Source organism: Glandiceps talaboti, chromosome 4, assembly GCF_964340395.1.
Source record: "Glandiceps talaboti chromosome 4, keGlaTala1.1, whole genome shotgun sequence".
Taxonomy (NCBI): Eukaryota; Metazoa; Hemichordata; class Enteropneusta; family Spengelidae; genus Glandiceps; species Glandiceps talaboti.
The window spans coordinates 3,778,390-3,804,536 of NC_135552.1; the positions used below are offsets into that span (position 1 = coordinate 3,778,390).

The 26,147-nt window shown below is 34.0% G+C and overlaps 1 protein-coding gene across 1 annotated transcript in view; it reads left to right on the forward strand.

Annotated features, from left to right (window-relative positions):
- Positions 1-26,147, forward strand: part of LOC144433877 (polypeptide N-acetylgalactosaminyltransferase 1-like) — a 50,297-nt gene that overhangs the window by 18,900 nt on the left and 5,250 nt on the right. Inside the window, exons 2-8 of the mRNA XM_078122268.1 lie at positions 4,338-4,963; positions 7,585-7,759; positions 15,077-15,249; positions 18,214-18,421; positions 24,004-24,174; positions 25,577-25,694; positions 25,849-26,029. Of these exons, the coding sequence (XP_077978394.1) occupies positions 4,795-4,963; positions 7,585-7,759; positions 15,077-15,249; positions 18,214-18,421; positions 24,004-24,174; positions 25,577-25,694; positions 25,849-26,029 (1,195 nt within the window). The 5' untranslated portion in view covers positions 4,338-4,794. The remainder of the gene's footprint in view (positions 1-4,337; positions 4,964-7,584; positions 7,760-15,076; positions 15,250-18,213; positions 18,422-24,003; positions 24,175-25,576; positions 25,695-25,848; positions 26,030-26,147) is intronic.

Below are 26,147 nucleotides of genomic sequence, written 5' to 3' on the forward strand. Positions count from 1 at the left end.
ATGGATAGTTACTCTTAATTACTATATCGTGAGATGAGTGATAATGTAAATACATGTATGTACATGGACATGTATTATTTTGGTTGCAGATATCACTTCACTTTAGCATCTCTCAGTTCTGATATCTAATTGTCAGCATCATTTTTAAAGGCCAGGGTTTCGTTGCAAGGTTCTCACGTTAGTGCTATGTTATCAGCGGAAGCATATGAATAGGCCTTTCCAAAATTTGACATGGTGGCACTCTACATTGTACTTCCTGTCTGTGTGTACTTTGGGGGTATACATGTACATGGTGGCACTCTACATTGTACTTCCTGTCTGTGTGTACTTTGGGGGTATACATGTACATGTACATGGTGGCACTCTACATTGTACTTCCTGTCTGTGTGTACTTTGGGGGTATACATGTACATGGTGGCACTCTACATTGTACTTCCTGTCTGTGTGTACATGTACTTTGGGGGTATACATGTACATGTACATGGTGGCACTCTACATTGTACTTCCTGTCTGTGTGTACTTTGGGGGTATACATGTACATGTACATGGTGGCACTCTACATTGTACTTCCTGTCTGTGTGTACATGTACTTTGGGGGTATACATGTACATGTACATGGTGGCAATCTACATTGTACTTCCTGTCTGTGTGTACTTTGGGGGTGTACATGTACATGGTGGCACTCTACATTGTACTTCCTGTCTGTGTGTACTTTGGGGGTATACATGTACATGGTGGCACACATCAAAACATACAAATGTATGCATCAGTTGATATGAATTTTGTATTTCAATGTTTTGTGAAATTAGAATTTTAATGCAATCAGGAAAGTCAGAAGCAGACCTTAAATTCTGGAATTGCTATCAGTAAATTGAGCTGAAGTAGAACATTTATAACTTGTTATATTACAGAGATTGATATAGCAGTGAGTATTTTGCCATGGCAACCCAATTTACTGTGATTGCTAAGAATTGAGATACAAATATGCATGTATACAAAGTACATGTACCCTACCGGTACATCATGATTTGGTAATGTGACATTGACTCATCCACACAACCACAAAGTTGACATGAATATAGCCTGGGTCCATATATCCTAGTTTGTAATAATAGAAGACTTATTTCCATGGCGCTTGGCCATCAAGCTAAATTATATTTGGTTCTTACTCTTACTACTCTTAGACTAAGTAAGAGCTATCCAGAACAGTGACATCAAGTCTGTCCTCTAATGAAAGGCAACATTTTATGTCCGTGATAAAATCTAGGGTTTCTTGTGAGTCACTACGTACAATATACAAATGTAGTAAGGGAATATACATTTTGTAGGGAACACCATATTTTGGTACACATCACGAGATATGTTGCTGTGTGCCAGTAGTACAACTTATTATAGTCTGGTGACATCAATGTTTTGTAGGTTATCTTACTTGGTTACCACATACAAACTTGGCTGTGGCTCATGGTATAGGGGTGAGTAGTATTTCTTAGATTGTTGTTGTCCTTGTCTATGGACTAAACTTCAATGAAGTCATGTTATGGTTATTGTATTAGATATTTACCCAGATACATGTACTACTGTACTAGTCTAGTCTATAAGAGGAAAAGACAAGGGAGAGAGCATGTCTGGCATACAAAATTTTTAATGTATGAAACAATGAAAAGCTTTGATTTGCAATTTGAATGAATAACCACTCTCATGAGAGTCAGAGATTCCATTTAAGGCTTTATCGTGACTAGGAAGTGATACTGTCTGCACTGGCTCATAAATGAATGCTGAACATTTAATACATTTAGTACAGATCAAGCATAAGATATTGTGCATGAACTATGCTTGTATCTTTAAATTAAAGCATCATGCTGGAGAAGTTCATGAACAATGCTCTTGGGGATTAGTGTATGTAAACAGCATTCAATTTACACCTTTGAGGTGTCCACAGAGCATCTCATTAACGGTGCATCAAGTTAACAATGCATCACCATCTCATTATAAACATTGCATCTATTGACATCTAGATAGCAGAATACATGATTATTACTAAGTCACAAAGCAGGTGTGCATAAAGTGCTGTAATAACACTTGAATGCTGTATATAATTTTTACAATCTCTCTTAAATTCAAAATATATGACTAAATATTATTTGCAAGTACATTTTGTATATTTTGCATGTATCAGTAAATTATTTAAAAATTTTAATTCACAGAACTTGATAGAATGAATTACATTTAGTATTAAACAGAGCAACAGTTCATATAGCAAACTTACAGCTTCATAGGAAAGAACTATTTATTGGACAATGTCTACTCAATAATTCATTTACAAGTCATGCGATAAAATGCTTGGAGCAAGTAATGTGTTTTAACGATGTGGCAGTCTGCCTTCATAAATCTAACAATATGACAGATTCCAATGACTAACCAGCATATTTCAACATTCACAAATTTCATAACTTTAATATGGTGTATGTGATTTATTGACAGTCGTTTGAAAATAATCTCTGACTTCATCAACTGAATTTATCAAATTGAATGTTTTGACTCTCCAAAAATAGATCGAGATGTGTTGCTATTATAAGATTTTACTTCTTTCTGGATAAGTTTGTTAGTCCCCGCGGACGAAGTCCGGAACAGGGACTTATGGATTGGGTTCCGTCTGTCCGTCCGTCCGTCCGTCCGTCCGTCCGTCCGCAGCCGTTTCTTGGAGATGCCTGTACCGATTTTTTTCAAACTTGGTACAGGGGCAACATGCTATGGCATACATATGCACGTCAATTTGTTTTATGATACGATCCAATATGGCCGCCTAGCAGCCATTTTGTTTGCGAATTTTCCCTGTCTAAAGCCATAACTCAGACATGCTCACACAGATCTCATTCAGAGTTGGCATTAGGACAGTGTTCTATGGCATATATGTGCATATTCATTGTTGTCATGATACGATCCAATATGGCCGCCTGGCAGCCATTTTGTTTGTGAATTTTCATGTCCAAAGCCATAACTTAGACATGCTTGAACAGATCTCATTCAAAGTTGGTATTAGGACAGTGTTCTATGACATACATGTGCATATCCATTTTCATTGTGATACGATCCAATATGGCTGCCTGGCAGCCATTTTGTTTGCAAATTTTCCATGTCCAAAGCCATAACTCAGACATGCTTGAACAGATCTCATTCAAAGTTGGTATTAGGACAGTGTTCTATGACATACATGTGCATATCCATTTTCATTGTGATACGATCCAATATGGCTGCCTGGCAGCCATTTTGTTTGCAAATTTTCCATGTCCAAAGCCATAACTCAGACATGCTTGAACAGATCTCATTCAAAGTTGGTATTAGGACAGTGTTCTATGACATGCATGTGCATATCCATTTTCATTGTGATACGATCCAATATGGCTGCCTGGCAGCCATTTTGTTTGCAAATTTTCCATGTCCAAAGCCATAACTCAGACATGCTTGAACAGATCTCATTCAGAGTTGGTATTAGGACAGTGTTCTATGACATACATTTGCATATCCATTTTCATATTGATATGATCCCCCATACCCGACCAATCCTTTATTGTTGTAGGCATGTTCCATGTCCGACAAGCAGACACAACATATCTAAGTCTGTTTGATTTAGGTTCACAAGTGTTGTTGCGTGATCAGAGTAGTGCTAATTCCTTAAAACCCAATCATAGCAGGGACTATGTCATTCTCTGTTTTGATATACAATGGACCATAATCCATTTCAACCTGCATGTTAGCTTCAGAAATGTTTATCTTTGTGAAAACACTTACATGTACAAAACACCTGCAAACAAGTCACTTAGTGATGTGAGAATTAATCTGTAATGAGCACACATGACAAGTGTATCACTAGTATGAGACAAACTCCATTCCAAGTTAGAAACCAACATGATATCTTCATAAACCTTCAGCTTTCTGAAGTATAAAATTTACAAAATATACATCTGTAGTAAACTGCCATGATTTGTAATAGGAGTTTATTGATGTAGACAGTGAGATTAGAGTCAATTATGTATTTTGCCTCCCCCCCCCCACCCCTCCCCAGAAAAGGAAGGGATTTAATACATGATGTCATGCACAACATACACTCATTGCATGGTATGGTAAGTCAACAAATAAGATTCTATTACATGTATAAAATGTAACTTGCCCAATGGAAATATTGAATGGATTTAGTAAACTTGGCTGTAACTCTTAAATTCAATTCCAAATAATCCTGTTTTTTGTATTTTCTGTTGAAAAGCTCAAATATGAATATACAATTACCCTCAATTAAATGTATGAATAATTAACCTTATCATGTGACTTTATTCTCCTAGGTGATTTGACTAAAACGATTTGGATTACTGAGAGCCAGCACAGAAAAGAAGAGTGTTACCATGGTAGGAAATTAGTTGGACAGCCTGTCTGTACATGTATGTCTGCTTTGGTCAGTAGGATGTGATACATACACCTGCATGCATGCTTTGATGAATGATACTGTGGAGATGACATATTAAAAAGATCAATTTACTTTTTGAGTGTAACAGAGCAAATCATTTGAAATTGACATCATAGTCAGTGTCTTGACTGGTGCACCGCCTTGCTGGAATAACGAGGGACGCCACTTTGCTGGACTACTAACGGACACCACTTTGCTGGACTATTAACAGACACCTCTTTACTGGACTACCACTGTGTTTTTGGACTACCAACAAACACCGCCTTGCTGGGACTACCTCTGGATTACTACCTTGTTTCTGTTGGAACTGTGTGTGATTGGAACATTGTAGCACAATGAATAGCAGACGGTTCATGTACTGTAAAGTGGTTATAGCCACTTCAATGGTATGGTTTCTCTTTGACATTATGCTGTTACTCTATTACAGTGAATGTAGTGGATTAGCAAGTAAGAACTGTAATGATCAAGGCCCAATGCCTGGTGCTCCTGTTCAAGCTAAAAAAGGTATTCAATATTTTTGATACATTTATCAAATTTCATTCATGTGTAGATGTTTAGAGTGAGGATCACTTATATACCTGACTTGACCTTACGTCACATGACATGTAAAGGTCAAGAGTTTTATCATAGGATACCATGCAACAATCAAGGATTCCGGATGTTTTTTTTTTTAAAGCCTAGATCAGATAACTCTTAATGTGTCACGTCAGGAATGGTTTGTTGTATACATGTATATTGGTAAGTGTGCCCTCTAGTGTTAGTCATTTTTTTTTGTTGAGTTAAAGTAATAAAAACTGTGTTTTCTTGTGTGTTACCTCATAATAAAAGATACATTTGTAGGGGAACACCAAATCTTGGTGCATCCTTAGAATTGTGTGCATCAGTTGCACGTCAAATTGGCTAAGACGGCACACTGATTGTGAGAATACCAAATCCTGGTGTGTCACTTGAAATTGTGTGTATCAATGGTGCATCAAATTGGCTTTAGAGAGCACACAGGCACCAGTACAATTTTGAACAAACTACATGAAATTGTGGAAGAGTTTGAAAAATAATTTTTTTGATACAAAATGGGCTTAAAATGCAAAAATCATGACGAATGAAATGTTTCTTTCTGAAGTTTAGCCAGCTGGCTGAAATCATGGCCAACTTTGATTTTATTTATTTGTAGAGTGTCAGTAGATACATTTTGTACATATATAAATAATACATTTATAGCAGAGCTATATAAATCAACATGTACATGTAGGTGGAATGTACAAAGCTATTGTGCTTCATTGTAGTGGTTTGATCTTGAAAATCGTTGATACATGTACAGTACTTCCCAGTATGTGAAGTATACATATTACATTTCTCTGAATCCATTTCCACAAAGTCTGCTTTTCCAGGTCAAAGGTCAAGTGGTATAAAATATTGCAATCCAATATGGCTTTGATATCAAATTTTGAATACCATACATTCATTCTACTAAATTATGAATTATGAATGAGTCCTATTTTAGAAACAGCTCTGCAGACTCCAGACATGACCAGATGTTTGTGAAGTGACTTTCAATAAGGGTCGACGTGAAAAAATCAAACAATCTGTCAAAGAATGACCATAATGTATTTTCAAAATCTTAAACTATTGCTAATTTTGAAACCTGGAAATTGCTTTTTGAATATTTCATTTTTTTTGCAAGGTACATATTTTTTCGACCAGTTAAAGTGTTCTTTATTCATAGTTGCCGTGCATAACTTTCACAATCAGCAATAATAAAGTCTAGACTAAATAGTCAATGAAAAGTTAGAAACTGTTAGCAATAAAAAGGTAGTTTCAGATAGTTGACTTTTGACAATATAAAATATAGACTGTAAGATACGTTGTGACGTTTCACCCTCACCGGCCTCTGATCAGAAAATATAGATCACAAAAATATCACCACTTCAACATTTCATAATATCAGTTGTCATCAAAACCTCATTATAAATATTACATTACAAAAAGGACATTCACCCATCCATCACTTGGCCTTTATGAATTATAGATATGGAATTAACATCATATTCTTATGGCTGGCATGATATAAATTAGACAGTCATTGTTGCATTATGAATAAATTAATTATGATTTGCATCTAATTCATTAATTATTAAAGTATTGATTTTAGTACATTGATATTATGAGTCCAACATAATCATTAGTGGATGTTTAATGGAAAGATCTTCTGATTACAGACTTATCTGTACTATCAATTCACTATAAAGGTTACGTCAAAATTATCATGTATAGCCAGATTGTAATTTAACAAAGTTACTGTATTTAGTATTAATGTATACAAAGAACTAAATGCACATTAAATAAATGAATTAAACTTATTTCACTCAATTCTTAGCGATATATGTGTCACTACATTGGTTGTTTAAATTATACAAGCTATTATACCATGCATGAGCCATTTAGAACAAAAAATATGGAATGCATACATTTGTAATATATACTGTGGTCGTTCTACGTCACGACAACGTGCATCTATATCACTGGTTCTACTGTGTTTGAAATACAACATGTATGAGTCAAAACATTCAAAATTACCATAATGATTACTTTCCCCGATCTTTCTTTGATATTACTGGCACTGGTATAATTATGTTATTCTTCAATATTTTTCTTCATTCAACTGGAAAATACTCGTGACCCAAGAGTTGTCACTACTCATCTATCAGCTTGCGGCTTGTAGTGACAAAGACTTCATAGGTCACTCATATTTTATTTTCCATGGCATGTAATTATATTTTGTTTATCAACAGTGATTATGTTATTTGTTTTATGACAGCCATCAAATGTACATGTGTTCGCCAATTCCATTTTACTACCATGATATACATTGTACATGTGTATACGTGTATTAAGAATGATCACAAAAAATGTTGTTTCTGAGCTGAAATTTACATAATTTATGACAGACATTTTTCCTCTGTGAATCATCATGTAAATAAGCGATGTATCAAGTTTGTCGACAAATAACACTTCACCTGGACATACCTATACTATTAGACAACCAGTGATGTTATAAAACCACCTGTTGAACAGTTGCGAACCAGATGTTCAAAAACGTAACTCATCTTTCTGTTTAATTTCCACAGATAGTGGTTCTCACCCTATAGATCCCAATGGACCAGGAGAGATGGGTAGAGCTGTCGTTATACCTCCTGAAGAAGAGGCTTTGAAAAAAGAAATGTTTAAAATTAATCAATTTAATCTTTTAGCTAGCAATAAAATGTCTGTTAATAGGACACTTCCTGATGTTAGGATGGATGGGTAAGTCTTCAATTATATACAACTGCAGATATCAGACAATGGAGTACAGAAGCTGTTACAAGCAGGCAAAGTAAACAAATTAATCGGATTAATAACACATGACATTTCATTTCATGGTTTGATAAGAACAGTTTTATGGCCTCTTTATGTGTACATGAAATGCCAGGGGAACTGGAAATTTGTTTGTGAACATGATGTACTATGTAAAAAGGCCATAAAACTGTTCTTATCAAATGATGGAATGTAATACAAGTCTCTGCTACCAACTGTTCGTAATCCAATTCATTTGTTTACTTTCCTTGTTTGTAACAGGTTCCATTGTCTACAGTTTGATGTCTGCAGTTATATACATACATACATGTACATATGCAAACATTAGACCAGAATGCACTTTAGGAGTACATGTCCTCGATCCCAAAGGCTTTTGTATGCTAATAGTGCAGTCATGTTGTCTACCATCTTGATGAAATGGTGTGTGTTGTACAACTCATTACAATGTACCGTATATTTAATACACTTGCCAATGAAATTTATCAATAGGTGAGAAAAAAAGATACAGAAGTTCAAAAAAAAGATTGACTTGGACTTGTTGTACAAGTATCTACTTTTTCTTGATTAAAATAAAAGTAACTTGTAGTGTTAGAAATTTCTTCAAAATGAGAACTGTATAATCTCCCATTTTGCTAGAACTACTTGTACATGTACTATTACTAACAGTCATGTCTAATTCAGTCTTCATTTCTCAATGTGTGCAACCTCTAAAATTACCTTAGAGAAAGAACACTGCTAAGAATAAAGAAATGGGAAGGATGATCACCTTTCGCATTGAAAACATCAATCAGGTGCTGAAAACTAAGTTTCAAGATACAAATTTCATCAGATGTGTCAAAGAGATATTATAGTATTTAATTCTAATAATCCCTTCCTTGGTGTCAGTGTGTGTGTGTGTGTGTGTGTGTGTGTGTGTGTGTGTGTGTGTGTGTGTGTGTGTGTGTGTGTGTGTGTGTGTGTGTGTGTGTGTGATATTACCACTGTTGTAACCTGGTATGAACTTAGGACTACATTGTAGTGCAGTCATTCACCCCATCAGTGAACTTTCACCTCTCCAGATACTAACACGAAAGTGTTATTGGCAGTCCAATGTTAATACTGGGCTAGTTTAGTAATCTTTGTAATACGGTTAATTTGTTAGCTGTACTAGTACATGTATGGTATCATAAAGACAGAATGGGGTAGTGGTAGAAGGAGGGAAGGGAGAAAAGGGTATATCAAAACTGCATCATACAATAACAAGATTATCACTGCATAGGAAAGTTGGTGAAGTGAGGAGAGGATACATGTATATGTACATCACAATGGCATTAAACACATCTATACATTGGCAAGGTTATAACTGCACATTAGGGAATACAGGGCTGCGGGATACCGGATATACATGTACCACAACTGCATTACACACATCCATACATGTACAATAGAGGCAAACTATATCTATTGTTCTTCAATATGGTTGATTACACAAGTGAGTGATGTTAGTTCCTCTTTGATGTGATTCTAATCACCCTGTGATAAAGATAGTATAAACATTGGAAGTCCCAAAACACTACACTGCAAGTTAATATGGAATTTGAACTCCCTACTGAGACTATAATTAATTTCCATTCAGTAGCTTATCACAGTTGTATCAACATGTCCCCCGACAATAGTTTTAGTTTGTGTCTATCTTAGAAAACCAACAGCTCAAGTACCAGAGTTAGCATTCAGCCAAGTTGATTGACACTGTTACTGATCTATGTATCAGTAACCAGAAACAAAATAAGTCTGTAAGTCAACACAAATTGGTGGGTATGTTAAAATGGAACTTTGAGATTAATATCTTCTGGTAGTGATTTTTTGATTAACAAGTAGTGTAGACAAAGGAAATAGGAGGTGTGTGAGAGATTAGCAGTATGTCTAGAGTGATACCACAAGATTGACCCACCAACTACAGATAGGAATACATGGAACAGGGTCACTACATATACATGTACATGTAATAAACTCAGGAGAGAACTTTAGAGTTGTCAAATAGTGAGTATAAATGAGAACATTTCTGCAAGTTCAACACATGTGAATGGAAACTAAAATTCATGAAGTTGAGCTTAGTAAACAAACATCAGATAGAGTCTAGGTCATGTAGATAGTAGGTCAAGATAGTATCTATCAGTGAATGTTATTTTTATGATTACTGTTTCATGTATTAATACTAGTAGTATTCTATGTATAGGGCAACACACATTGTATCTAACAAGAAAACAAACATAGCACATACATGTAGTCTATGATTTATATGACTATAAAGTCCCTTTCCCTAGGCTGAGGCTACCAGTCTATGTAGATTATGTTTGAAGCTATCATTAACAATTCGTACAGTGCAAGATCTGTTGTACTGTTCAGCAGTTAATTTATAACACTTACTGTGTAATGTATTGATACCGTATGGTGAATAGAGTTATCATCAGAGACGTTATCTGACTAGATCCTACAGCCTACAGTCCATCAATCTGATAATTATCTTGTCAATGCTACTATCACGACTGTAGATTTAGTGCTGATATGAATACTCACAGTAGTTATGTTATTCAGAAAGTGAAGTGATAACCAGCCTCAAACAGGAAATTAACCACTGGCAGTAGAATAGCTGTATTGATTACCATACATAATGGATACCAAACAAGGTGCATGTAGAGCTTTGCTATAAGGAAATACATATACTAAAGTTAAATGTCACCATTGCCACAACAACAATTGCTCTCTATGTGTTCCTATCATCTTCCCTGAAAAGAAGCTAACAAGGTGCGAAATATTAGACTTGTCAGGGTGTGTACTGTTTCATACAAACATAATTTATGATTGTCATATCTTCAGTCTTGTTTTCTATCATTTCCAACAAATTTAAATCTAACAGGTACACTGCATGTAAAATACTTTAACTAATATTTAATGCCAAGAAAAAATAATTGGAAATTGGTAATTTACCTTGTCATAACAAATTTTATTGATAAACTTCATTTATATCATGCAAAAGTCAAGTTGAACGAAAAATATAGAATATAAATGTATACCCACGTCATTCTGTCATGACAATGCACATCTGTTTTATGACGATGTGTGTCTACTTTTCTTTAACATCACTGGTGCTTGTATAATTATGTTAAAAAAATATTTCCAATATTTTCTTCATTCAGCTGGAAATTACGTGTGACATAAGGGTTTTGTCACTACTTGTGACAAAGCCCCCTTAGGTCACTCATATTTTCCTTTGCTGAATGAAGGGAAGTATTTTGGAATAACATCTACATGTATAAGAACACTTGTAACTACCATCGTCGCAAACCTGAGCCTCTTTTATGGCACCATCCAAAATGCGCCATCTTGTTATTTCAAAGTTCACGGAAGAAATAACAGCTCTGGTTTGCGAGAATGGTAACTACATGTTCATGTATAGCCCATTGTACTATTTATCTATCATTAATCATCCTTGCAGTTGAGATATATATTGAACAACATGTCATGTGGACTGAAATATATGGTTTTGATCTGCTTACAATGTATGTAACATACCACTCACTACCACCACTACATACCGTACATGTATGTGGAAACAATGACGGAACTTTCAGTCTATGTGTCACAATGCTAGGAACTTATATAGAACAGTTATGTTTTAGTTGTCAATAATACATAACAATGTTTATGTTAGGGGGTCTAATTTAAGTCCTAACTCCCTATCTTTGTTACAAATACAATATATGTATTTTTGTACTCCTAGATCTTGGAGGGGACGTCCCCTCCAAGATAATAGTCAACTTTTCTATATTCTTAGGTTATGTTTGAGTGCCTGTAGAGAAGGTGTCTATACTATTCCTATTACTTTCGCCATTCTCCCTAGCTTTTAAAAATGTACTGATAGTTTTGTATCTTTTATCCACTTTTCTGCATTCTTGCCTACCAGTAACTAGGAGTATGTTAGAGGGGCTAACCCTATACCTAACCTAAACATAACTCCCTAGCTTAATTACAAATATGTACCTGTCATACAGTTAGTCCACATCTACATTTTTTTCTATCAGTAATCAGAGGTTTTGTGTATGTTACAGGGTCTAACCCTATCCCTAATCGAACTGAACTCCCTAGCTTAATACAGTTAACTTTTGTAACTTTTGTATAGTCAGTCCACTGTACTTCCTGATACCTGGTCGTAATCCTTTTCAACAGTACAAGCTTGTACAAAATGTAATCTCAGATTACTCAAACCATCGCGTGTGGAGGAACAACTGACATGTAAGATGTGGCAAAGTGGAATAATTGAAATAGACTTGTTATCCTAGGGACATACAGTCACATTATGTGTTGTGTAAAATGACATTTTAAGTACTTATTTATTGAGTATATGACAAGAATGGGAAATGTATTATGCTAGCAATCCATTTTGAATGCTTCAGGATCCTGGATATTTTGTACTATGTAGGCACAATAACATAATTTGGCAAAATCTAAGATTTCAAAACCATTAATGGTTTTTTTTCACGGGTAATTTGAGAGACAGGATAGAAATTTAGAGTAGAGCAAAGGTGAGCTTGTTAATAATGATTTTCTGCAGTTGCATGTTTCTTTAGAGCTTTCAGGGTATTCCTTCCTTGTATACATGACATTAGATCAACTCAACAAAGAAATGACTTCAGGAAAGTGTGGACTGTGGAACATGTATATTTGACATGATCAATACAACTTACAAGTATGTCAGAATAAATGAACGACAGTCACAAACACCTTTCCAGACTGCAAACAGGAAATTGAGAATACAGCGCCCTCGCTCAAATTGGGGGTATTATCACCTCATAGTACTGTTTCATAAGAGCTTTGTCCCTTGGTATTCTGTAGAAGTGTAACTCAGGGATGTTTTTCATATTGTTCAGACATTGAGGAAAGCAGCAATGCTCTATCATTAACCAAGTTAGTACATTTGTGTGACCTGTACCATGTTTTACCCCAAGGTACTCATGGACAGGAAGTACCGGTAGAACACCACCATGACAAATTTTGGAAACTATATTGATAACAGGCAAACACTGCACAGACACAAACTAAGTAGAGTTAGCACAGACTTCACGTACAAATGTAGATGTAATGCGACTCAGAAATGCCACTTTTAAACTATTGCTGTTACTATCTCAAGCCCCATTTGTCAGTTAAAGTAAGTAAATAAATGAGGGGGTCACTGCAATATTTGAAAAATAAAAGACTTCATGATTTCCTTGAAATCAAGACTGAGCCACCAATTTTCTTAATTAAACTATTTCAAAAATACCTGGTACATGCTTTGATACGTGTGTAAGTCTAAGTTTATAGAGATTTGAATAACTTTGATATTTTGGGGATATTGGTCTCCAAAGCACATTCTGCCTTGAAGTGATTCACAAGACTTTGTTCTGTACAATGTATATGAAAATAGAATTGGTGTAAAAATTATAATTACACCACATTTTCTTTCACATCTTTAATAATGACATTTGTACTACATAGACAACTACACACACTAATACCACATAGACAGTAGTCATTAGACCCATTTGCAATACTGTGTAAGACACGCCACCATGATTAATTATTCTAGCGCAAAAATAAAATCTGGCTTATGAGAATCGGCAAAGTTGGAATTATAATTAATTTCACACTACAAACACATTTCAACTTGAGAGATCAGAGAAGGCAAGTCCAAAATCATTATGTTCACAATGTCATACTATATGTAGTTTTACCTTTGCATATGGTATCAAGTTTTGTATTAGTTCCGAACTCAAAGCGTAAATACATTGTAGTTTACCTTGTATATTTCGGCTAAATCACTTGACCTTTTTTCATCAGTGACATAGACTTGTCATATGACTGCAGAAGGCATTGTGAGGCTATTAGAAGACTGAATGACTTAGCTGAGATGTACTAAATAAATTATTTACTCTCTGAGTTAGAACTTATACAGATTGAAATATAATTCCAGACCAAGGAAACGATGTTTTTTGTTGTAATTGTATGTTAGCAGTATTATAGCAGTTTGTGTACGTATATGCAAGATATTACAAAAGTCATTGTTGAAGACACAAAAATATTGGCCTGTTACAACACTTTTGTAGTAACATTCACGGATAAAAAAACACAGTCAGAATTAACTGTATCATGTACAATTGTTTCTTGGGAGAACATTTCTTGATGTATTTATACTACAAATGTAGCATTCAATTAAATATCCATGACTGACATGATAAATATAGCCCTTATTAGACTAGAGTAGTAGTAGAAATAATAAAATTGATTGACTCTGAACTGTCGTCTCATTATCTCTTGTTCGGTTCGCTAACATTTAAGTGTAATTTGTCAGTATTTGCATCTGGCATAATAATTTTCTTGCCACTAGTAATTTAACCTCAAAGTAGTCATGGTAACTAAGTCAATTAGATGTCTTTGTCCTGTACCAATCATCTTCTAGGTCTACTACAGATATTTGTATTACTTGATAAGTTATGTACAGTTCTCCTCAGTCTCATTAAAATCTGATCTGTGAATACAGCTTGATTGCTTTATTTATTACTTCCTTCGTATATTATCCTTTGTTGTCAATTTTCTGGTCCTGGAATAAATGATAATCTAGGAAGGAAATAGAGGTATTAAAATACAGCAATGAAGCCATATTGGCACATCACATTTAATGAGATTGAGTTCTACTGTCCAGGATAAGTCACTTCATAAATGTTGTCTCTCTCCAAAGTCTACATGTATGGTCATATCGCATGATGCACAGAAGTCTAACTTTTATTTTCTATTTTTTTGTCATTTTTACACAAGATATTGTGATATGTGATAGTAGTATTTTGATAAGTAGGTGAAGACTAAAATTCTATCACTATGTTATGAATAAGTATAAAGATAGTATTAGTGTTAACACATACACACTTACGTGTACATGTAGTAGGTGTGACCCTACATGAAGGGTCTATGATAAAATCAAAGAAAAATCAGGAAGTTATGGCAATTTTCAGCATTTTGACTGATATTTCAAACACAGCAGAACCAGTGATGTAGACACGTGTTGTCGTGACATAGATGTGTAGTCATGACGTAAAACGACAAGGGTATAAATTCCCATATTTTTTGTTCAATTTGGTTGGCTTATGCATGGTGTAATGATTGAGATTTTAGCAAGTTTGGGTATCATAGCAAACCTATTACATGTACATTATAATTCTTTAATGTCATCTTGTTTGTCTCATTTTATTTCAGATGTAAAAAGAAGACATATCCTCCAGTCAGTCAACTTCCAGCTACTAGTATAGTCATAGTATTTCACAATGAAGCCTGGAGTACACTTGTAAGAAATGTACACAGTATCATCAATAGGTCACCTAGGGAGCTTCTAGAAGAAATTATACTTGTAGATGATGCCAGTGAAAGAGGTAGACCATTTAAGTTTCTCTTTTTACCCACAAAGTAAAAATCTTTGTATTTTGTGTGAATTTTGGAAACATTGAAGCTATCATTATTAGTGAGCATTAGTCTGACTCTGTCCATTTGATTTTCTTTTGTGAAATCATATGTTTGAAAAACATGTATCTTATTATCAATATTATTATCAATATTATCTTATACCATATAGTCGCATCCATATTGTCTCCACTTTCATTTCGTGGGTGACAGCACCATCACATTCATGCAGTAATGCTATATCTCATGGAGTCATAATGGGTGAATGGTTAGAACTTAGAGTGGCCGGCTTGCAATCTACAGGTTGCAGGTTCAAGCCCCATCACTGACGTTTGTTTCTGAGTGGCTAAATCCTTAGGCAAGATTTGAACCTGGGGGTTTTATATAACCTGTTTAAAAAAAAAGAGAAAAAAATAGGATACTAATAGTTGGCCCATTTACCCTTTAATGACAGTATAACACTTTCACTGTAATTTATTACTTATGGAAGTACATGCTCAATGTAACATACAGCATGGCATATTTTTGAGCATTGCAACCATATTTATCTTATCTACACATAAGTTTAAACTGTTTTCAGTCCTTGAAATACTGCAAACTAGTAGGTAGACAATTTCTCATTGACCCTGTTTTTATAAGGAGCCTTTTTGAAGGTGAAATTTGTCTGACAGAAATGTATAATTCAAAGAAAAGTGAAAAGGCAATTAGGAAATAAGTTTATTTAGTACCGGTATACATCAATTTGATAAAAAGGATTTCTATGTATGTACATTTTTGTATTGCTCCTTATCAGTGAAGTCTTAAATCTATGGCTTTTGTCTACAAATATAAGAAATTTGGATCCCGACATTATTTGTCAGCGATATATTATAATTAATTATTTTTCAATTCAGATGCCAACTGTCCATTTGTCAACACAATCTGTGGATGACTGTGTGTAATTGCATTATTAACAAATGAAATTTACAAGAGCACAGCTGGAGAACAAACCTACCATGTGTACAATTGTATGTGTGTCATTGATTACAAAATGACTTCTCAAAATATAATCAGTCAGAACATATTTATTTTCAATACTGTTTTTTTTTTCTGTACCAGGACAAATAGAAATACCCAAAGTACATTGTCATAGTTGGATGGGTATAGATGTTACCTTGCTATGTACTATGTACTACTAATAGTGTGTCTATCTGTAAGTCACAGTTGTGTAACAGTTATCCATATAACTGTGTAACTAGAGGGTTGCATGTCTTTTTTCCAAATCTCAATTATAGTGTATTGCATATACATGTACATGCAGTAGACCATGTGGTGACTCCAACTCCAACAATAAGCCATATTCTGGTTACTGAAGTGATTTGACAAAGTGAGGGCTAGAATTTAGTGATGGCCACTGAATGTATGGCAATGCATAAAGCCATGAACAAAATGTGTGTAAAAACTAAGAACTGTATGTTCTTAAAAAGGAAATGACAGTCATGGTTAGGCCTGTTTTTGATTACTGGTAATTGCTAGTGAAATAGTACAGTGATAACAACATGGGAAATGAGTGCTAAGTTCATGTCTGTTGTCTTTATATTACTATACATGTACTGTTCTGACCATCATTTTCTGCCCCAAAACTGCTTACAAACAAGACTCCAAGTGACCAAACCATGAAATTCTTTATTTCTCTGATAACGAGAATGTGGTGTATTTTGGCATACTTCCTTATTTCCAATATGATTCTCTGAATAAAGAAAATGTAGAGTTTAATACATTGTATATATATCACACCAGAGAGGAACAGTCAAGATAACTTTATTAAAAAATTGACACAGCATACCAGTATATAGTCTAGTTATCCTTGTGATTATATCTAATGATAAAATTAATTGTATCCTATTTACAGTAGACAATACATATCAAGCCATTTTCTTCATGAGATTTCAGATTGAGATATAAATCTAATTTTGCTTGTGTGATATTCTGAATATAATTACTGAGTTACATATTCACAAATGTCACTGCATTATATGCATTTAGTAGACAAATTAGATTTTACATATTAGACTTTCAGAGAATTTGAAATTCTGAATAAAAATGACTTAAGTCTGGAGTACATGTAGTATAAGACAAGTCTAAGTGTTGTTAATATAAAACCATTATCTTTTTAGTAAGTGTTGGTTGATAAAGTGGTAATACATGTCATATCTTAGCAATTAATCTAACTGACATTATGACAACTCAAAACAGCAATATAGTACCATGTCATCTAAAATATGTGAATTCATCCATTCATGTAGTCAGCCTGAGTCAGTGATACATTATTGAAGTTATGTATTAAGGTTTCACCCCCCCCCCCCCCAAAAAAAAAAGAAAGAAAAAAAAATGAAGAAGACGAGAGAGATACTTGGTGTAATTAAGCACTATAACTTATAATACACAAAATGTAGATTAAGTGTAGTATACACTTACATGATCTATATTGTATATACAAAATGTAGATTAAGTGTAGTATACACTTACATGATCTATATTGTATATACAAAATGTAGATTAAGTGTAGTATACACTTACATGATCTATAGTGTATATCACTCTGATAGAAATCTGATTGAGGAGAATACTGGATTTTACTTTATTTACCATTATATTAAATCTACTATTTGTCCTTTACCTCTCTTTTATTTGTACCTCAGGTGACCACCTTCCTCCCTGAGGAAGGCAAACATCCCCCCCCCCCCCCCTTTAGGAAAAGTACAGTAGATGTAAGATATGACAAATAAAGCAAATGAACCCTTCCAATAACCAGATTTTAATCAGATTACATCAATGTCTTCTTTGCAAGTAGAACAGTATCGGTAATGATTATGTGACTGTATATCATATAGTAATAAAAATTCACATAATTGTACAAGTCCATGAAATTGGAATGTTTTATTTTCTTTTTACAGAATTTCTTGGTAAGGAATTAGAAGATTATGTCAGCAAACTGCCAGTTCGGGTTAAAATAGAAAGAATGGGGAAAAGAAGTGGTTTGATTCGTGCCAGACTTCGAGGTGCTAGTGTGTCTACTGGACAAGTTATAACATTCTTAGATGCCCATTGTGAATGTACTATGGGATGGCTTGAACCACTGATGGCAAGGATAGCTGAGGACAGGTAGGTTTTATATATGTATGTCTTGTTATAGCATAGACCCATGGGGTGGGGTGGGGGGAACAGGTAAAAATGACTTAAATTATACATATATATAATATATCCATACCTCTCCAATAACTGGGCTTGGGAACCATGTTGAAATACTTTGGGAACTCAGGTAGATTTTTGTACATGTACCTGTACTTCCATAGTAGTACTCAAAAGAGTCATTTTCCCACTTGGATAGCATCAAGCTAACATTTGGGTTCTGTCATATAACTGTATAATGCTATTGAAGTGTTTTGTGTAAATAATACATACACTTGGTTGGTAAAATCTGTTTATTGCATCCTGTTTTTGTAAGAAGTAGGGTAAAAGAAAATCTGTACTGAGTAATAATGAGTATAAATTAGATAAATGTAGGCTATATCCATGTAACCAAAGAACTGTCTTCATTTCACAAAACCATTATGTGTATTAGGGACAGTCTTAAATTGTCACACTAGCAGAGAAAGTGAAATTAGCTCAGTTAAAAGGAGATGGGTTTTTAGTTCATGCAAATTGCAATCTTCTACTTACTTTATCACACTATTATTAGTAGTAGTATTGACTTTATTTAATATTAATAAATTGTTGAGTTATAGACTTGTCTTATATAATGTGGAGGAAAGCATGTGTTTTTTTTAGATGATTTGTTTCTTACATTGCTGTTCACCAAATGTGATTGGCTAGACATTTGACTCAAAGGCATCTTACAAACCATTAGAAATGATTGAACTGTTGTGTTGAGTTTTGGATTTCTTACTGTTTGATGCCTACACGTGAACAGGATTTTTCAAGAAAATTGTAGATTTGAACAATTGTCAGTAATTTTGCTAGAGATTGTGTAAATATGTGTAGGTAGTAGTACCTAAGTTTACTTAATTAAGGTTCCTAAACAAAATGATAGTATAATGTATAGAGTAAATTATATCAGTTTTGACTTGATTTCAACATTGCTAGATGTACCAGGACATTAACACTGATCTCAACATAAACAATAATGAATTCAAAATAAGCCATTAATTTAAAAATGCCAGATTTAGAGTGAAATTTATATGCAGGTCAGTACTGTGAAATTTGGTGAAATGTACTGAACGGTATTGAATACTGTCTTGCTCTAAATGCTGTGTAATACAAATACATTATTGGGAAAAGTCCTACTGCCTGTCTGTTAGGTATTAGGTACATAATATAATAATTGTGAGGTTTAGGAGACAACATCATGATATACTTTCCAGGCATATTTGCAACAACGGAATGAGAACAAAAGAATTTCTCTGACTTTGCACCATAACAAAATTTGGCTTCCTCTAATAGCTTGTGCAACAATCTGAGGCAGTCCCTTTCATTGTCTATTAGCTGTAATACTGAAAACCTATTAGACAAATAGTCCCTGGTAAAACCCTTTCTCGTTACTGTAAGATTGATTGGGTCTTGTCTCAAGGTAATTAAACTTGGTGTATGTATGATATCCTCTAGGTTTGTTTATGTTACAGCTGGAGAGGAAATCAATAACCTGTCAGATTACTTGTCAATATCATCATGGTTGAAATCGTTAGATCAGCTGATTAGATGCACTCTTTGTGATTGCTGTGATGATACAAACCAATGTCAAATTATATATGTAACCAGCATGTCACGCAGAAATTGATGATAACAGGTTGCCATGGTAACTGTTATACTTTTGGTTTGATTTATATGGCAAATAGCAAGTATACAAATGCATAATTTATATACTAAGGGGATAACACATGAAACCATTGTCAAACAGGTCATATGTAATATGGTTTATTGCAAGTGTTAAGGCCTTAGCCCATGACATAAAAATAGAAGTACAAGTATTCAGAGATAAGAGCATAACAACAAAAGAACTAATACAATAATGAAAAAGAGAAAGGAGAAAAGATACAGATCAGCAAATTATGTTTCAACTTGTCAGGTCATATGTATTTCTATGTAACACATGAAACCATTGTCAAACACGTCATATGTATTTCTATGTAACACATGAAACCATTGTCAAACATGTCATATGTATTTCTATGTAACACATGAAACCATTGTCAAACATGTCATATGTATTTCTATGTAACACATGAAACCATTGTCAAACATGTCATATGTATTTCTATGTAACACATGAAACCATTGTCAAACACGTCATATGTATTTCTATGTAACACATGAAACCATTGTCAAACATGTCATATGTATTTCTATGTAACACATGAAACCATTGTCAAACACGTCATATGTATTTCTATGTAACACATGAAACCATTGTCAAACATGTCATATGTATTTCTATGTAACACATGAAACCATTGTCAAACATGTCATATGTATTTCTATGTAACACATGAAACCATTGTCAAACATGTCATATGTATTTCTATGTAACACATGAAACCATTGTCAAACACGTCATATGTATTTCTATGTAACACATGAAACCATTGTCAAACATGTCATATGTATTTCTATGTAACACATGAAACCATTGTCAAACACGTCATATGTATTTCTATGTAACACATGAAACCATTGTCAAACATGTCATATGTATTTCTATGTAACACATGAAACCATTGTCAAACACGTCATATGTATTTCTATGTAACAGTAACACATGAAACCATTGTCAAACACATCATATGTATTTCTATGTAACACATGAAACCATTGTCAAACACATCATATGTATTTCTATGTAACACATGAAACCATTGTCAAACATGTCATATGTATTTCTATGTAACACATGAAACCATTGTCAAACATGTCATATGTATTTCTATGTAACACATGAAACCATTGTCAAACACGTCATATGTATTTCTATGTAACACATGAAACCATTGTCAAACACGTCATATGTATTTCTATGTAACACATGAAACCATTGTCAAACATGTCATATGTATTTCTATGTAACACATGAAACCATTGTCAAACATGTCATATGTATTTCTATGTAACACATGAAACCATTGTCAAACACGTCATATGTATTTCTACGTATGTTCAAAACGTGAACTATAAAAATGAAAGGGGCTGACGTTTTTATCTCTTCTGATAAATTGTCCTTTTATTCTGCAGTAATGCTCTGTTTTGTGCCACAGTCAGCACAGAAGTGTGTGCAAAAAAATGGAAGTCATATTTTAAGAAGTTAAACTAAAATCTTATTAAAATAGAGATAAATATAAATGACTAAAGCTTGATATATATATATGAATGAGTTATGCTGGACTTAACCACAAATTAGATAATATCTATTACTCAAAGATATAATATGTGACTGAGATATCATTTTCCATATGTCTGCATACTCAGTGAATATGATATTTGATATATGGAATTCATTTCAAATATTATTTGCCCTGTGGTAAAATGTGTTGTATTCAATCACTGCAAATATCAGTTATGCAGTAATGGTAGATTTTATTTGAGCTTTGCAATGCAGGCTGTCAAATTTCTTCTTTAATAAATAAAAAATGAAAAACGAAATAAAAGTTTCTTCAAAATTATGACAAACGACTACTATGGGAAGCATATTAAATGATTTTGATTTACAAACTGAATTACCTCATTACTAACTGTTAATGTGCCATTGTACAGCTTGATGTCCATATGTAAGCAATTGTCAATTACTTGTTTGTCAATAAACTGAGATACTGAGAGGGTTTGATAACTAGGGAAATTAATATATTCTTAACTGAGTTCAATAACATAAGCAAGGGTGGAATAGAGACAGGAATCAAATTTTGAAACAATTAAGTCAGATACTAAGATCGAGAATTATCCCCTAAAAACCTTTAAGTTACATACCAGTTTCTCTGAATCACCATGTGAGGATGCAACTTTCGGAAATGGCAACATCCATCAAAAAGAAGTCTTTTGTTACTTTTTAGATTTGAAATCTTAAATGTGTCCCATCCAATGTTAAAATAAATGGAGAGTATCAATGACAAAAATCTTTGCTGAGGAAATCTCATATTTGTCATCGTAGTTACAGAAAATTGATGTGATTCTAGATTATTGTACCTAGTGCATTGGTGATAACTAAAGAAGTATTCCTAGATCAAAATTGAGAACTTTACTGTAAAGTGTGAAATGTGCCACGGAAAAGTCTCTGCAATTTTTTATTGTTACTTTTGTTCAAAAAAACTTCAACCCATGTCATTTCAAGTCAAGAAAAAAATCAGGGTCTTAGAATTTTGAAATAAAGGTCAAAATACTATCAAAATTAAATCTATTTTAGATCTACAGAATCCAATATGGCTGCCAAATACCGTGAGAAAATAATAGATTGTCAGTTTCCTTGAAAACAAGACAGTGCCAATCTCTTAGAGAAGGAAGAAAAGGGGAGAAAAACTAAACTCTTTATAGAATTCAACCAATTTACTGCCAATATTTGAATGAAATCGATGCTCACTTGATTTCAAAGCTTTGACAAGAATACATGACACAAGTACTGATTATCTGGGTCTCTTTATTTTTCCAAGGAATTACTTGTAAGTCTAACAAAGTAAAGATAGGCTGAGAAAGAGATTAGTGTCTTTATGTATACTTGTTTCCATCAATACTGCTAAAAACCATTTCTCTAGGATAAACAGAAAATTGTCAGAGTTGTACTGAAGTGGTGACCTGTCTATTCAGCTCCTAAAATTGGTCAATTATTTCAGTGTCTGTATGACTTTGTTGCACCATTTCACTCTCCAGGGTGTTTTAAAGCTGACTGAACACTACATATACATCACTTTATATGACTACACTACTCAATCATTCAGTTTGTTCTGATTCCAAGATAATTGAATTTCCTACTTTGTTTGTACCTCTCTGTTCTGACTGCATACTGTTAATACGCAATAGCCACATTTTCATTAGGAACTAAAGGAAACAGAGAATTTCTAAACCTTTTTTTTTGTAATGCACTTGGTGACTTACCACCTGCTTCATTGTAAACAAACATGTCAAGGCAGGTTATTACAGTAACCATAATGTAGAGATTGTTTATTTTTGTGCATTGAATGCCCAGTGACATTATTTATAAATCACTGACTGTATGAAATCATGAAAACAGTCAAATCATGTGGAAAATTGTAACTTTATTGGGTCAGATTATCATCAAGGTTATGTCATAGTGAGATGACTTCATACCAGATAGAAGTGATTTCACCAATTGTAAGGTGTAATTGGTAACAGTTACTTGCTAAGGTTTTGAGAAGCCTGGAAACAGATGGAGAAATCTGGTTAAATTTGCATATATATCTATATACTGTACTCTGTACCATAATTATGGTTGGGAATGCTGGTAATGGAGGGGAAAGTTGCATAAAATTTGCATATATTTCCACACTTTGCACCATTATTTTTGTGGGTCACTATGGTAACATGTTGGACTTGCCAGGTAGACATTACCAACTTTAATACCACCATGAATGTTGTGTACCCTTGTCTGTTTTGTAACCTAGGGATGTTAGTGTACCCACCATGGTAAAACTGAAAAAAAACTTGGTCTTGTATGTAAGTAAATGTTGTGTCATGTATTACTTTTACAGATCCAGAGTTGTGTGTCCCATCATTGATGTAATCAGTGATGAAACCTTTGAGTTCCATGCTGGCTCAGATATGACGTATGGAGGCTTCAACTGGAAGTTAAATTTCCGCTGGTATCCAGTGCCTAAAAGAGAAATGGATAGAAGGAAAGGAGACAGAACAATGCCACTCAAGTAAGTCAAATCTCAGTACATCAAATAAACTTTGCCCACCTGTTATAAAAATAACAAGCTTTCAATTTCTTGGTCAATACCTTGACTTCTGTTCCACCACACTACATGAGTATTGCTGAAGACGTGTGTAAATAAGCTGTCCTTCTTGAACAAACGTGATAAGCACTTAAAGAAATGGGGTGATTTTCTTTAAAAAACTTGGTCCAAATGACTTGTAATGAATTGTAATCTTTTCTTGAATTACTTTCCAGCTTTTTGTTTTTCTTCTTTTTTGTTCAACTTCTGACTGCAATAGAAAAAATTTGTTAAATACAAAAAAAAGTTGACCTTCTTGTTCATTTTGTGACTCTCAAAGATAATATATAGGCAGAGTTGAAATATATGATGACAAAAGTAAATTAAAAAATAAAGTACATTCACAAAAGGGGAGGGGCAGGAAGACAGGAAAAACTAGTGGGTAAAAGGAAAATCTGATTTTATAAAGATAGTGTGAATTGTTAATTTACTAAGAAAAGTCTTGACTATGATATATACTATATATACATACAGGGTGACTCAAACAAATGGATCACCATCTCCTAACTATATAGATTATTTTACAATGATGACCAGTCAACTATATGTATGTGTTACAATCAACTCCACCATGTAGTCAAAGGACTTTCTTTAGTACAACATTTTGTTCTTACCACCAACAGTGTTAGTTTGCTATTGGAGTGTTGATATAAATGTAATGATGTTTATATCAGCTTCCCCACATGACTTTTAGACTGGAGATTGAGTTTGTAGTAAACTAAACATGGTAACCAATTAGTAGAGACAGACAGACAGACAGACAGACAGACAGACAGACAGACAGACAGACAGACAGACAGAATGTAGAAAACATAAACAACCACATGTATACTTATAGTAACTAGACTAACTAGTAGCTAGTAAATACAGCTACCAACTACAATTGTTATTGTAACAATTACATGTTGACAGAATCTGTCATTACAGCTTAATGTAATTAGTAATTACACTCACAATAGGGTGGCATCTCAGATAACAAGTTTCGCTGAAGTGAAGGTACAGTCAACCTCATTCAGTGTTTACACTATCTTGAATACAGGGTGATTATATCCACAAAACCAAGACACTGCTATCACCCACTAATGTAATATACCACATGCAAAAACATTAGTTTTAGTTTGTGTCCGTTTTACAATGCCTATAGCTTGATTTTCTTATGTAATAATCAGAGAGCTTGTTGTGAAAGTAATTGCTATAGAAAGCATTACTCCTAGATTGTAATGTTTCTTGAATTTTAATGATCATAAGCTTCCATAGCCATTACATAGCAATTTCAATGAGCCATAGTTGTCATTTTTACCATGTATGTGCTTTCCCTTTCTTACAGTACCCCTACAATGGCAGGAGGTTTATTTGCAATAGATAGAGACTACTTCCAAGAGATTGGTACCTATGATCCTGGTATGGATATTTGGGGTGGTGAAAACTTAGAGATGTCATTCAGGGTAAGATATGTATAATGTACTTTTGTATACTTTAAAATGTCTCCGGGAACAAATGACCCTTAGACTACAGTACAGTTGTGCTAAAAATTGATCTCAAAATATACAAATGAGAATTATTGCTTTGAAAGTGTTATGATTTATATTTCATCTGTAGATATGGATGTGTGGAGGTACTCTTGAGATAGTAACATGTTCACATGTAGGTCATGTCTTCCGTAAGACTACACCTTATAGCTTCCCTGGTGGTACTGGTACAATTATCAATAAAAACAACAGACGACTGGCTGAAGTCTGGATGGACGATTTCAAAAACTTCTTTTATAAGATTTCACCGGGTAAGTCTCACCTCCTTCATGTAATCCTGAAATACTTGGTAATCTACCTGATTATACTTCAGGTGTATAACATTCTGGGGATATATGCCAAGTTTACATTACATTTTGTCCTGGGTAG